The sequence below is a fragment of the Paramormyrops kingsleyae genome, chromosome 19 (genome assembly GCF_048594095.1).
Source record: "Paramormyrops kingsleyae isolate MSU_618 chromosome 19, PKINGS_0.4, whole genome shotgun sequence".
In the NCBI taxonomy this organism is placed as follows: Eukaryota; Metazoa; Chordata; class Actinopteri; order Osteoglossiformes; family Mormyridae; genus Paramormyrops; species Paramormyrops kingsleyae.
In genome coordinates this window covers 23,204,936-23,220,329 of record NC_132815.1, presented here as the reverse complement: position 1 = coordinate 23,220,329, position 15,394 = coordinate 23,204,936, and the positions used below count along the sequence as shown (strand labels likewise).

General features: G+C 48.9%; 1 protein-coding gene across 6 annotated transcripts in view; it reads right to left on the bottom strand.

The window, feature by feature from the left end:
- Window positions 1-66: 66 nt before the first annotated feature.
- Window positions 67-15,394, bottom strand: part of LOC111841146 (serine/threonine-protein kinase MRCK alpha) — an 80,978-nt gene continuing 65,650 nt past the window's right edge. For 3 of the 6 annotated variants that reach the window (XM_023806656.2, XM_023806659.2, XM_023806658.2), the window contains 15 exons: window positions 15,108-15,182; window positions 14,881-14,986; window positions 13,946-14,082; window positions 13,431-13,570; window positions 13,019-13,100; window positions 12,364-12,583; window positions 12,189-12,251; window positions 10,449-11,042; window positions 10,004-10,101; window positions 9,837-9,921; window positions 8,260-8,383; window positions 7,835-7,952; window positions 5,331-5,448; window positions 4,289-4,449; window positions 67-3,856 (listed from right to left, as the gene is read on the bottom strand). In XM_023806656.2, the coding sequence (XP_023662424.2) occupies window positions 3,725-3,856; window positions 4,289-4,449; window positions 5,331-5,448; window positions 7,835-7,952; window positions 8,260-8,383; window positions 9,837-9,921; window positions 10,004-10,101; window positions 10,449-11,042; window positions 12,189-12,251; window positions 12,364-12,583; window positions 13,019-13,100; window positions 13,431-13,570; window positions 13,946-14,082; window positions 14,881-14,986; window positions 15,108-15,182 (2,253 nt within the window). In that variant the 3' untranslated portion in view covers window positions 67-3,724. Of the gene's footprint in view, window positions 3,857-4,288; window positions 4,450-5,330; window positions 5,449-7,211; window positions 7,395-7,834; window positions 7,953-8,259; window positions 8,384-9,836; window positions 9,922-10,003; window positions 10,102-10,448; window positions 11,043-12,188; window positions 12,252-12,363; window positions 12,584-13,018; window positions 13,101-13,430; window positions 13,571-13,945; window positions 14,083-14,880; window positions 14,987-15,107; window positions 15,183-15,394 lie in introns of all 6 variants that reach the window. The other 3 variants (XM_023806657.2, XM_023806660.2, XM_023806661.2) reach the window with 2 other exon arrangements.

The window sequence follows — 15,394 nt, the reverse complement described above, 5'->3', positions numbered from 1 at the left end:
TATTTTATAACCCATTTTTAGTAGTATACACATCAACGGCATGCAAGCACACACAACACACAGGAATCGTAATTCTAACAGTTTTCCTGTTTTATTGAAATACATCAAAGTCCGGTTAATATAATAATGGATTTCCCCCCTCCCCCCCCCACATAGAGAGAGTGGTGGCCGGTCCCATACTTTACTTGTTGAACTTCCACCTTAAATAGTTCTGTGCAAAAAAGAATCTACATCAGCCACAGTGGGCTATCCTCTGTAACATCCCCAACATTTTCAAATAGGCAACTCAAATAATAATACAATAATAAAATAAAAAAAAAATCCAGCCTTAAATTCTAACAACAAAAGTGATTACACCTATGACATGCAAAACTGTACATATTCTTACAAAGAAATCCTATAAACTTAATATGATATGAAATAGCAAATAACATACAATGCAGGTAAAACGTCAACGAAAAGCAAAAAAAAAAAACAAAACAAAACAAATCAACACAATTCAGCTTTGACCCCATTGAGCCTGACCCTCTTTGCCACCCACCCACTTAAAAGCCACAACACCAAACTCTCTCCTGTCACATTATCTGCAGAATTAATCACTATATTTGATTATAGCTATGCTATAGCTGCTTATCCGGCAGCTGCTAGTTTCCTGTATAGTCCCGCTTGGAGATATTCCTCATTGCATTATTATAATCATTGGTTCTAGACGGTCCTGAGTTTAACACACAGGCTTCCTGGCTGAGACGCAGTGGAAAAGCCTGTCCCAAGTGAGCTACCTAGCAAGGAGATTCTCTCTCCGCAGCAAATCATTCTGCAGAAAACTGGACTAACCAATACAAACAAAGCCTGCAAATACGTATATCACGTAAGTACACCAAGGTTGTCATATAAGTACTCGGGGTCTGAACGTATAAAAGTGGATTTTTCCTTATCGGTTTAAGTGCAAATGGCGACGATCCCGATATGTCTGAATCGCTTTCTGATTAAGGGTCGATGCCGAGTCCCCTTTGATCCTTTTTTACCACTCAAGCCTCAGGTGGGACTCGATTCAAGATGAAAAACAAAACAAATGTTGGAATACATAGTCATATGGTCCAACAATAATATTAATTATTCATTAATATTAGTTGAGCAGCTTAACTTCACGAGGAAAAGAAGCATCTGGGAAAATGAATCGGTTTAAAATCAGATGCAAAGGAGTTTGTTTTCTGAACGGGCTGGACAAATATTGCTCTATTCTTTACTAAAATACTGCAGTCTACTATAGAAAAGCCGTTTACATTGAGATATTGCTGTCCAGACACAAGTGACGGAGACTTAACTAGCTATTAACTAACATTGTTTCAGCTTTGTAGCCACATGAAAACTTGACTGATTGAGTCAAACCCATGGGAATCCACACGGAAAACAGGGCAGACAAACCACAGGAGCATGAAAACACTGCCAAGTTATTCTCACTGCAGGAACGCTTTCAGTGGCCATCAAATAAATACAATAAAAAAATAAAAACATAGCAAGCAGCTGGTCCAATTAATTATGTGTCCCATGTTTGTACTTTAATTCCTTAAGGCATTACATCCTTTAATGAAGGGGCACTACGCTCATTTAACTTTATTGCGAGCATATGCAAGATTGACAGTGTTAATTAAGAGAAAGTACATATTTCCAAAATACCCATATAACCCCAAATACCCCGCAGGAATGGAGCTAGTTTTTGATAGAATGTCAATAAGATTAAAAATGAAAATAGCATCCCAGTCACTTTCAAAGAATACCGCATTACTACAATGGCATAACTGGTACAGTCTCTCTATTCTATCAGTCTTTCATGGTTTTTGAATGGTAGCGAAGAATTCATGATTGCGTGGTCCGTATTTCTTCAGCAATTTGATCCCCAGACTAATGAGAAGGTGTAGAATCCGTCACACAATGCTGTCAGTTACCATGAGTAAGTAGTAAGACTACTCTAATGTCAAAAGAATTTTTTCTTTAGCAAAATCGCTCTTGGGGTTTCCGCAAAGGTGTACTCAGCTTACCCGAAAAGAAAACCACAGAAGCTATGGAAACAAAGACCTGAACAGAACGACAATAAAACAAATACCAACAAATCAGAAAAGAATATATTTCTTTGGAAGTGTGGGATTATTGCTCCAGTGATAAAAGGTTAGCCAGAGTACGGCAGGTCAGTGGAAGGTAACAAGGCCGTGTCTGTGGTCCCTAAATCCGTGTGTGTGTGTGTGTCTGTGGTCCCTAAATCCGTGTGTGTGTGTGGTCCCTAAATCTGCATGTGTGTGTGTGTGGTCCCTAAATCTGCATGTGTGTGTGTCTGTGGTCCCTAAATCCACATGTGTGTGTCTGTGGTCCCTAAATCCACATGAGTGTGTGCGTGTCTGTGGCGACCAACGGGTGTGAGCATAGAGTAGGTGGTGGTTCCAGTGAACTGCACCGAATTTCACCAAATACTGATGACCCACTGTAAAAGGCAACTAAATGCAAATCAGACACAACAAAAATGATTAAAATGGCTTTTCTGTTTGAATATGCCCAAAGTACTAAGAATTCTATCAAGCTTAAAACAGAAATAAAAATTGCCATACGTGTCACAGATTTCACTTTATAACATTTTTCCTCATATATTAATTTTACTTTTAGTTAGATACATTATTGAAGCAACAAAGTATGTTCCTCTCTAAAGCCTGACCTCTGCTTATCTAATTAAGGCAAAAGCAGAGCAGACGACACCCAGCACTAGTGCCATCTGCGGGATGGATGATGTCACTACAATATGCCCACCAACCCCAAACATTTCCCAGCGACTTACCATTCTGGGAATTTTTACTACGTTAAAGATTAGGTTTCTTTTCCGAGTAATAGCACAGCCTCAACTGTTAAAAGCAAACCAGAAAGAGAAAAGGGACACATACAAGCCATGGAAATCACCTCTTTGTCAGGATTTGGGTCACAACCCTTATTGAAAATAGAGACTTTTTCTTGCTACCACTCAATGTAAAGAAGAAAATGGTAACTGTAGTCTATATGAGAGACAAAGCAGCAGAAGCAAACTGGATAAGTAAATAAAATCTTCCTCCTCACCTTTCAAACACCGATTCAACTGAGCAATCAGTCACACTCCCCGTATGATAAAACGAAAGAAACCCATTCAATAAAATACCTTAACTAAACATCTTGCTCGTGCCGTCTCTACGTGTTATTTACAAATGCTAATTCTCTTCCCCAGTAATGTTCTCCTCTCTCTCGCCTCCTCTGGCACGGCCTGCTGGTGACTCTTGGTAAGACAGTCCCTCACCCACTTACAATGTGAGTATGTATTGGACTGGACTCATCCCAGAGTCACTCAGCTTCAAGGCAGCTTGAGGTGGGGGTGCAAAAACAATTTTTTTTTCTCCCTTTCTCAGGCAGCACACGCACACGCGCACAAACACACACCAGCACACATGTGGTCACAAGCTCCACACCCGCTTCCTGATAAGGGGAGGATGCGTTTACCCAGCAGGGACTTCCTGTCCAGGTGATGTCCATTTCCTGTTTTTCATGCTTATGTTGAGGTCTGAAGGTGTCTGCTTCCATTTATCCGATTGCAAACAGTGGTGCTCTAGCCAGCTGGGGCCTGAGGTCATGATTGGCAGGGGCCATGTGCCTTTGTGTGGGCGTGGCTAAATGGGGGCGGGGCATGTTGGGCATATGGGGTGGAGCCTCCGGCTCACGTCTCCCAGCCCATGCGGTCCGTGCTCTCCAGGGACAGGGACTTGGTCTTGCGCGGGGAGGCCGGGCTTGGGGGGCTGCTCAGGTTGGAGCTGTTGGAGGCTGTGGAGTGGCGGGGAGAATCGGAATCCTGCCCGAAAAGGGAGGCAACTCCATATTAGAAAATAGCATATGCTCAGCTACCATGGAAACAGATTTATTTCCCTTCAAGAAATTTACATAAATCACTAAGATATAAATCTCAAAATTGCCACACATACTTTCATACAGGGTTGGGCACAAAAACACAGAAGTTACTGGGATGACAGCAAGGAAACGACCAGGGCCTGCCCAACCCTTTCGGAGCCCTAAGCAAAATTTTATTAACCTAGTCATTTGTCATCTTCTTTCTCATTTTGACAAGCTGATGGGATGGGGGGCCCCCTGGTGGCTGCTGGGCCCTAAGCACATGCTTAGTTATCTTATGTCCAGGGAAAGACAATATCTAGCCAAACGATATGGAGGGGAGAGAGGGTGCAGGGTTCAGTGTGCATCCCACGCCCCTCCCTAATGTCCCCCTCACCTCTCTGTCAAACTGCGAGATGGGGGCATCCATGGCCCCATCCATGCCCCCACCCGAGGACAGGGAGCTCTCGGAGGGTGAGGTCATGGCCTGCCGCTTGGAGCCGTAGCTGCTGCTGCTGAAGTCCCTCCTCATGGCATTGCCGTTCTGGGCCGTGGATCCTGGGGGTTTGGGAGGTGAGATGCAGTATTTAAGAAAGAGTCTTCATGTCAGGATGCACGTGAGGCCCTGCATACCATGCGGCGCTCAGCAGACCCCGCACATCAGACCTTGCACAGCAGACCCCTCACAGCAGGCCTTGCACAGTAGGCCCCGCACAGCAGGTCCCACACAGCAGACCTTGCACAGCAGGCCCCACACAGCAGAGCTTGCACAGCAGGACCCACACAGCAGAGCTTGCACAGCAGGCCCCACACAGCAGAGCTTGCACAGCAGGCCCCACACAACAGGCCCTGCACAGCAGACCCCACACAGCAGGCCTTGCACAGTAGGCCCCGCACAGCAGACCTTGCACACCAGGCCCCACACAGCAGACCTTGCACAGCAGGCCTTGCACAGCAGGCCTTGCACAGTAGGTCCCACACAGTAGGCCCCGCACAGCAGGTCCCACACAGCAGACCTTGCACAGCAGGTCCCACACAGCAGACCTTGCACAGCAGGCCCCACACAGTAGGCCCCACACAACAGGCTCTGCACAGCAGACCCCGCATACTAGGCTTAGAGAGACACCACCATAGAAAATTCACAATAAAAACTACAAAGATTTCATTTTTTTCCTATTATTATTATAGATTCTTACAGACGTAGGCCTAAAATATATTAGATATAGCATGTAAGTTCTGACTTGGTAAGCCCTAAACTACATTTATTTGTTTACTTTTATATTAAATGAAATGATGCTTTATTTGCACTTTTTTCACATATCGTAATGTGCTCTCTTCTGAGACATACACAGGTGAAAGCAAAGCTTGAAGTCAGACCATTTATCTGGCACCGCCGGAGCACCCCCACGCGCCCGTGTCACGCGACCGCCGGCACTCACGTATGCCCAGGCCGCTGCTGGCGCTCATGGACCGGCCTGGCTCTCCCCGGCCCTTGGAGATGGATGGGATGCTGACGGAGCCACTGAACACAGCCCGGCTCTCCTGGGAACGGACGTTCTAGAGGGCGGGGGGATGTGGGCCCGGTGCAGGATGGGGCAGGAAGAGGGGAGGGGAGAGAGAGGGAGAGACCAGGAACATGTGAGCGAGTTTGACACGGGAAACACAGGAAGGAAACGGAAAACGGAGCAAAAAGCGGCTGGGACTAAAGGAGATGCGGGCAGCATATACACACAGCATTACATTCAGTCAGATAACAGAAAACCTTAAAGTCATCTGGATTACAGAGATTAGTGAAAGAGGTTTTAAGTGACATCACACAAGACAGTAGTGATTACACAAACCAAACAGGAGGGCATGGCCTTTTCACTTTCCCTTTACTGAAACACCTGCCTAACATGAATAATCGTCCAGTGGTGTGGTATTCACTCACTAACAAACGTAAATCAGCCAGGAGGATCTGCTTCTGGCTAACAGTTGGAGTGCGCATGCAGCATGCAGAAAGAGGGGGAAATGAGTAAGCAGGCACCCAGCCAATCAAAGAAGTGATGCATGAAATCACATGATGCCAAATGCCTTGGTGAGCTTGTCTATGCAGGGTGAGGACGCCGAAGGAGCTCAGGAGTGACATGACCGGCCCGCTGGGGTTAGCAGGTGTAAGCGACATGCAGCAAATTTGCAAACACACCTTGTGATACTGCATTGGTACTGGCAGGTAAGTGTACGGACCGGAGAAAAGGGCAATAACTCTGCTTCAGATTTGGCTTATCCAACTGTCAAAAATTTTTTACATTAAAAAGGATATTTCTTGCTATTTGCCAACTTATGCCTTGTCATTATTTCTTCTCCAAACCACACTGAAATTATTTACTGAATTTTCAGCATTCTTTTCACCCTCAAAATAGATGGTTACAAAACTCTGGGGTCCAAAATAAAGTTTGAACAAAAGTTTTTTAGGAGATTCGTAGAGAAATCGTACAATCAACAGCAGAAACCTTCCATGGAAATGAAAGTGAGGTCCCCATTAATCAGTTCAGGGGGTACCCCAATAGCTAGTGATGGACAAAATGAGGCTTTGTGAACCATTTGCTGTATTTTTTGACCTCACTAGATGGTGCTCTTGGGTTGCTTTGGGGCATGATTTGTGCCCTTTTTTAAACAGAAGGCATATAAGAACTAAGAACATAAGAACTATACAAACGAGAGGAGGCCATTCGGCCCATCAAGCTCGCTTGGGGAGAACTTAACTAATAGCTCAGAGTTGTTAAAATCTTATCTAGCTCTGATTTAAAGGAACCCAAGGATTCAGCTTGCACTACGTTATCAGGAAGACTATTCCATACTCTGACTACACGCTGTGTAAAGAAGTGCTTCCTTAAATCCAGTTTGAAATGTTCTCCCGCTAATTTCCACCTATGGCCACGAGTTCTTGTATTTGAACACATGCTGAAGTAACTATTTGGTTGAACAGCATCCAAACCTGTTAGAATCTAGTGGGGTAAAAATATAGCAAATGGTTTATGATGCATTATTTTGTCTATCACTACCAATAGCCAAATCTTGTGTCCCTGGTATCAAAATAACATTCTGACCTATTAAATCCGACCTGGACCAATTTTCAGTTTTTACCTGCCGGTACATAATTACACACAGCAGAGGCCATAGAGTCAATCAGCTACACAGTGTAGCCGTTATAGACAGAGAGGTCAGGTAAGCATGGGAAGCAGGTCCTGCGCAGGTCAGACCACACGGCAGACAGCAGACGCAGTCCTCACGGGGCAGGCGGCAGGAACTGCGCAGATGAGGCACACAGTGGGCCATACCCGGAAGCAGGCCGAGGCTGGGGTCCCGGGGAAAGAGCGCAGTGATGGAGAGTAGCTGGAATAGGGCGTGTAGTCTCGGGGGAGAAAGCTTCGGGTGGTCATGTGACAGACATGCTGAAAGCCGGTGGGGGTGGAGATGAGGCGCATGTGTGGAGAGGGGCAGGGGAGGAGGGGGGAGCCCGGCTGGAAACCGGAAAGAAAAGGCGAGAAGGGGGAGTGCGGGAAAAGGCAGGGATGGTCGGGGGTTAACAGGGCGGAGTCATTATGCGAGACGAGAGGGCGGAGCCACCACCAACCAGCATGTGCAAACTGACACAGTGTGGTATGCTGTCTACGGCCATTTATAGCATCTCAGATCTGTAATCTTTAACATTTATATTTGAAATTTAAATATTTGAAAGTCTTCAGGCCGCTGTTAAAACAAGATTGTGATAAAAACAAACTTTTTGGGCTGAAATAAAATAGCACCTCCTTACAACAATTTATCTTCTCAGGTGGACATTTTTGGCTTTTAGACCATAAAACCAAAAAGGAAAAGAGCCAAAGGAAAGGTGGCAGAGGTCAGGAGGAGGGTGCTGAGGGTCCCCCAGCTTGGGTCCCCCAGAGGGACATGTCTGACTCACCATGGGCAGGTCTTTGAGGATCTGGATGCCGTCGCCGGGCCCCATATGGACGACGTGGTTGAAGTTGGTGGGGTTGGAAATGAGCTTGTTCCTCATCTCAGGGTCCCGCAACATCTCCCTGTATAAGACAGGCCGAGCAGGGAGGTTAACTTTCCACGTCTAAGGTCCCTGTAGAGACACCGCCCCAGAGGTGCATACAGGGGCGGAACCAGAGGGGCATTGGCTACAGCTGTAAGCTGATTGGTCCCCGGAGTGCCCCCCAGTCAATGATTCAAAACATATACAGCTGGCCCCTCCGTGTGAATTATGGCCCCACCTAGAATAGCCCCTGCCCAGCCCAGGTTTCAGTATCAGAGAAGTGGGCTGGTATGTTAAATGTTCAATTTAAGACTGGGGAGATGGCGGCCCCTGGGAGCAGATCCAACCTCCTCTGCTGCATCCTCTCCTCCTCGGGAACACGGAAGGAGAAGCGCCTCTTGTTGTTCATGCTGCGCACCATCTGCTTGCGGCTTTTGTCTGACGTCTCGGGGACCACAAGCTCGTCGCCCTCTGCGGAGTGAAGAGTGAGACTGTTAATGGACTCCAGGGGGTAATGGGACACACTGCGTCAGGGGGCAATGGGACACAATGCATCAGGGGGCAATGGGACACACTGCATCAGGGGGCAATGAGACATACTGCGTCAGGGGGCAATGAGACATACTGCGTCAGGGGGCAATGGGACACAATGCGTCAGGGGGCAATGGGACACACTGTGTCAGGGGGCAATGGGACACACTGCGTCAGGGGGCAATGAGACATACTGCGTCAGGGGGCAATGGGACACAATGCGTCAGGGGGCAATGGGACACAATGCGTCAGGGGGCAATGGGACACAATGCGTCAGGGGGCAATGGGACACACTGCATCAGGGGGCAATGAGACACACTGCGTCAGGGGGCAATGGGACACACTGCGTCAGGGGGCAATGGGACACAATGCATCAGGGGGCAATGGGACACACTGCATCAGGGGGCAATGGGACACACTGCGTCAGGGGGCAATGGGACACAATGCGTCAGGGGGCAATGGGACACAATGCGTCAGGGGGCAATGGGACACAATGCGTCAGGGGGCAATGGGACACAATGCGTCAGGGGGCAATGGGACACACTGCGTCAGGGGGCAATGAGACACACTGCGTCAGGGGGCAATGGGACACACTGCGTCAGGGGGCAATGGGACACAATGCATCAGGGGGCAATGGGACACACTGCATCAGGGGGCAATGAGACATACTGCGTCAGGGGGCAATGAGACATACTGCGTCAGGGGGCAATGAGACATACTGCGTCAGGGGGCAATGGGACACAATGCGTCAGGGGGCAATGGGACACACTGCGTCAGGGGGCAATGGGACATACTGCGTCAGGGGGCAATGAGACATACTGCGTCAGGGGGCAATGGGACACAATGCGTCAGGGGGCAATGAGACACACTGCGTCAGGGGGCAATGGGACACACTGCATCAGGGGGCAATGGGACACAATGCATCAGGGGGCAATGGGACACACTGCGTCAGGGGGCAATGGGACATACTGCATCAGGGGGCAATGAGACATACTGTGTCAGGGGGCAATGAGACATACTGTGTCAGGGGGCAATGGGACACACTGCGTGAGTCACACACAGGCCTTGGGGCGCACTGGCAGAGGGCAGAGCTTGGCATGGGCTTTTCTGCCTGCTGGGTCTAACTTAAATATGACCAAGTATCCAGAGCCCCATAAGAGCTCAGGGACCCCCCCCCCCCCCCATGACAGAAACAATATGCACCTGGGTTGGGAGGATGGGGTGGCCCCCCCTTAAAATGAACAAATAACACCCCCCCCCCGACTTCACTTGTTTACATTTATGCAACTTTCACGTCCCCCCCAAAGACCTGTAACACACTTTGAACACTGTAGGTGTCAATCTATTGATACCGTACTCTGTTTCGGTTTTGGCTGAGAGGCCCTTCCCATACCTGCCATCTTGTTCTTGAAATAAATGAGCCGAACAGTTTCCAGGCCCAGCAGGTTGAGGGAGCCATCTAAGTTCAGGGGCCGGACCTGGGGAGACCGGAAGGGGTGAGCGAGGGAGCAGGCGTCTGCAGGACATGCGTCACAGACCCCGCGCATGACCACGCCGTACCTTTTTCAGGGGAATCGTTTGGATCCAGTCCATGGTGTTGACGTCAAACACGTCCACCGCGTTCTCACTGTACACTGACAGGTAGGGGGCGCTGTAGCCTGGAATGCAGGGCACAGTACACACAGTCATTTTCTACAAGCAACTTACAGAATATGCAAACCCGCTGCCTACAGTTTGAGAATTACTGTACAACTTTGCATTCCAGCATATACATTGTATACTCAGAGGCCATTTTATAAGTTACATGCTTAACCCACCAAGGCAGCTGTGCAGAGAGGCTTCTTTGAACACACAACTCACCAACACATGAAGTTATTCTGGACTTATTCTTATAAAGTACTGGGCCCCCTATATTTGTCAGGGCATCCAGGCCCCTACTGCACCCCTGAGCATTACAGCCGGCCCCCTTCTGCCAAGGGTGCTGATTGGACGACCCGGGACTCACAGCAGGCGGTGGGCGTGGCCGGCCACATCAGCTCCTGCTGCCGCGACCTGCGACCCTGGCAGTCCACGTAGATGCCCAGGGAGCTGAAGCAGAGCAGGAGCTCCTTGCTGGAGATCTCCACGGCGCAGAGCGCGTCCAGGTTCTGCTGGCCGATGAAGGCCAGGGTGGGGTCCTCTGGGTGCAGCAGACTGACGGGTGCAGCCTCGCCAGGCAGGCCGTAGCGTACAAAGCCGGCCTGGTAGCCCAGGCAGAGGCGCTCGCCCATCAGCGCCATCCACTGGACGGCCCCCGGTGCCTGGATCTCGCGCAGCTTGCGGTGGCGTGTCTTGCTCTTGTTGATCTCGTAGCAGATGACCTGCCGCTTCATGGCCACACACAGGCAGGTGAGGGCGCCGTGCCGCAGCTGCCCCGACACCAGCGCCTGGCAGCCCTTGGTCTCCGGCAGCTTGAAGGAATCTGTCTCTCTGCCGTCCAGCGCCCCCATGGGGAAGAGACGCACGTGGCGATTGCGGCCCGAGATGACGGCCAGGAGCTGCTCGGAGGCCAGCAGGTCCACGTGGTGCACCTTCTTGTTGTCCCCCACGCGGATAATCTCTGAAAGGGAGGGGCATCCAGACCCAGGCTGAGTGACACTATGCCAGAGATGTGGCTGCAGGACAGCTGGAAGCGGGGATCTGCCAGTGTGCAGTGAAAGCTCTCATACCCGGTATTCAAGTAACCGGCATGGGCAATTAACCAGCACAATTCTAAAATACCAGTATAAAAATAAAATATTCATAAAAATAAGTTACAATTCTAGAATTATGTACAAAACTAACTAAAAAGAATAAAGGAAAAACATTGCGCAATATAAAAATGTCAGTTCCTGCATGCCTGCAGTGCAGGCTTCCATGTCCCACTCTCGCCAGTGCGGGGAAGCAATAAAAAAGGCCAATAGGATGTTGGGGTATATCTCCAGGTGTGTGGAGTTTAAGTCAAGGGAGGTGATGTTACATTTATATAATTCCTTGGTGAGACCTCACCTAATATATTGTGTACAGGTTTGGTCACCATATCTTAAAAAGGACATAGCGGCCTTAGAAAAGGTGCAGCGTAGGGCCACAAGAATGATTCCTGGTCTTAGAGGAATGTCATACGAGGAGAGGTTAGCTGAGCTGAATCTGTTCAGCCTCAAGCAAAGGAGACTGAGGGAGGGCATGATCCAGGTCTATAAGAGTCTAACAGGTTTGGATGCTGTTCAACCAAATAGTTACTTCATCATTAGTTCAAATACAAGAACTCGTGGCCATAGGTGGAAATTAGCGGGAGAACATTTCAAACTGGATTTAAGGAAGCACTTCTTTACACAGCGTGTAGTCAGAGTATGGAATAGTCTTCCTGATATCGTAGTGCAAGCTGAATCCTTGGGTTCCTTTAAATCAGAGCTAGAAAAGATTTTAACAACTCTGAGCTATTAGTTAAGTTCTCCCCAAGCGAGCTCGATGGGCCGAATGGCCTCCTCTCGTTTGTATAGTTCTTATCTTCTTATGTTCTTAGTACACTTTAGTAACCTTTCCACTTCCACTGCTATCATTTACCTCATGATCTCTTGTGTTCTATTAAATATCTGATGTAAAAGATACACAGTAAAATAATCCTTAATGTGTGCATAATAGGATTCATGCAAGTGCAAGAAATGTGTTACTGTATAATTCAGGGATTCGCAGTTCAGTGTGGGTTTGTCAGACGTTTTATTCTCACCGTCTTTGGTGACGTGCACGACATAGAGGCCCTCCTCGTTGCCGAGAGCGACGCGCTCGTGATCTGGAGTCAAGCGAGACAGACGGTTCAGGGTAAAGATCGATATGCGGGTTGCCAAAACCCCACATGACCTCTGGGTGAGGTCAGGGGTCAGGGGTCAGGGCGCCGGGCTCACCGATGATGGCGGCGGCCTGCGTGCTCTTGATGAGCGGCAGTGTGCTGTCGTAGGCCTCCTTGGGCACGTAGACGGAACGCTCCTTCAGTTTGCTCTTCTTCAGGATGCGCTGCAGCTCGTTCAGGACGCCCACCCATTTGTTCCTCTCCTGGTCGCTGTCGGCCAGGATTAGCACGGAGCTCCGGTGGCTGCTGCAGGTGCACAGCTGAGAGGACGTCACCTGGAAAACACAGAGATCACATCAGGGATCGGCAAAGATCTGCATCTAATGAAGCGACAGTTCTTAAACTTTTCACACTGCAAAGCACCTCAGAAAATATTAGGCTCTCCGTGCACCACCACAGTGACAGACAATCATAAAAAAACCCTAACCTCTACACATCACTAGAGGGAGCTCGCAAGTTTGAGAAATGTGGACTATCAATGTTAGTTATCAATGGTGAGACTTCATCTGTAATACAGCATGTATTTCTCCACTGCCATGGAGAAGCACATTAAATACAACTACAAATACAACAATGTGTTCCAGATCTGTCCCAGTCTGGACTCCCAGAGCACGATGCAGATACTGGATATATGAAATCTGTCTACAGTGACAGAAAGCAAAGGAGAGATACGATAGAGCAGATGACTGCTCCTGGTTGCTGACTCCCACCCTGAAGATGCAGGGGACGTCCTTCCGATTGGCGTGGATGACATCAGATGCCAAAACCGAGCTGACGGAGAACTCCTCATCCCTGGAAAGGAGGAAGCAGCGGTGAATTTCCGTCTCTCTACAGGATAGCTGGGCGACAGGATGGTGTGGGCAGCGACAGGACGGTGTGGGCAGCGACAGGACGGTGTGGGCAGCGACAGGACGGTGTGGGCAGCGACAGGACGGTGTGGGCAGCGACAGGACGGTGTGGGCAGCGACAGGACAGTGTGGGCAGCGACAGGACGGTGTGGGCAGCGACAGGACAGTGTGGGCAGCGACAGGACAGTGTGGGCAGCGACAGGACAGTGTGGGCAGCGACAGGACAGTGTGGGCAGCGACAGGACGGTGTGGGCAGCGACTCGGGGTCTCTCACCTCATGTCGATGACCTGGCTGACCACCACGCTGGGCTGGGAGGCCTTGCCCTCCGCCACGTCGTACAGGAACAGCTTGAAGTCGCATACGACCGCTAGCGCCCTCTGCCAGCCCTTCTTCACCCCCGCCGGCTTGGGCACCTGCAGGACGAGAGGGGTCATCCTGGGAACAGTATGGGGAACTTCTCCATCTCCCCAACATGCACACACACACACATTGGCAATCACAGCTATACACATTCTACCTTTCACACATGCACACAGGCATGGATGCACAAAGCAGCAGCTTCCACCGCAGCAAACAAACTACCTCAGAGATTAAAATTTTACTAGCTTTATCAGTGACTGCTTGCATTGTCAAATACATTTCTTACCACAAGGAGTTAAAAACAGTAAATAAATCGGTTTAACCCAAATTTACAAACTCTCAAAAAACAGCAGGATGCCTAGTCACTGGCTGAGACAGGCGTCATGTGACCGAGCTGGGAGTACTTAGCCGTGAACAACGCAACCCACCCGGACCAGCCCCTCATAGGCGGTGCCAATGCCCTTCTGCGGGTCGATGCCCAGCGGGCCCTTGGTCTGGTCCGCAGGGATGGGGCACACCGCAGGCGCCTTGTCCGCGCACGTCACATGGCACGAGAAGTTGCAAACTGCAGCAGGAGATGCATGACCATGAAGAATGCGAAGATAAACATCTCAGAGGGCAACTGGAGAGCAGTCTCAAGATCAACGTCAGCAATGAAGCCCGACGGTCAAACAGGAGCTTTTGTACCATTTCCATGGTACACAACTTACTTTCCACTAGCTAATTAAGTTACAGAAAAATACAATATGGAAGAAAATTCAGACTGGAATTATATTAAGAAATTCAAACTGTGCAAATGTTCTAGGCAAAGGAAATGTTTAAAATTTAATTTTGGTTATAACTGTAATTTGCTCAGAACAAAAATCACTGAGATACTGATTAGCTATACGAGGTGTAGTGATTGGCAAAATGATACTTATGAACCATTTGATGTATTTTTGACTCCACTAGATGGTGCTGTCTGCTCAAAAAAGGGCTCAAAGCATGTCCCAAAGCAAGCCAAGAGCACCATCTAGTGAGGTCAAAAAATACAGCAAATGGTTCATGAAGCTTCATTTGCTCATCACTAACGAGGTGTGCTAGTGATCGAATAAAAAAAAAACAACACGCCTATATTGGACTGTTGCTGCAAATACAGGATTGATTTCAGAAGAGGTTTTGATATGGAACCACATTTTTACAGACATAATATCATAGTTTTACACCAACATGAAGATCAAAAAACTTTTGCACAGTACTGTATGTCAACAGAGCCATTATGTAGAACTCTAGTGAGCTAAGCAGCCCAGGGTGTGTCAGTGGGGATGGCATCAGAGATGATGTACTAAGGAAAATCAGCCCCTGGAGATTGCGGCTCGCACACCTTCACAGGTACAGCCCTGCCGGATCAGTCCCACCATCAGCGATGTGCACTGGTTGCATTTGGTGGGGACACTGAAGGACTTCACCACAAACTGGTGAGCTCTGGGCTGCGGAGACACAGGTGGGGAGAGAGGCGGTTAAAACCGGCATCGTGTGATCTGTACCCCCTACCCCGACTCCCACAAGCCAAGGGTGTTCAGGGTGTTATATGTGGCAAACTGGTCCCACCTTGGGCGTTACGGTGCCAGTGCCACAGTAGGATGGTCTGGGCGTCTGCATGGGCCAGGCGTGCGAGTCCGTCTGCTGGGTGTGAAAGGGGACGGATGCAAGTCATGGCTGGGCAAATGTCATCATTTATTATTTTAGTGAAGGAACTCAAGGTGCAACAATATATTCACTAACTCTCGGAGTGACTCTGCAGTACTAACTACCAGTAATATCACAAAAAAAAACATGATATCTTATTAACGATTTTTGCCTCACTCATTGAGATTGGTCTCCAGAGTCAGGGAGGC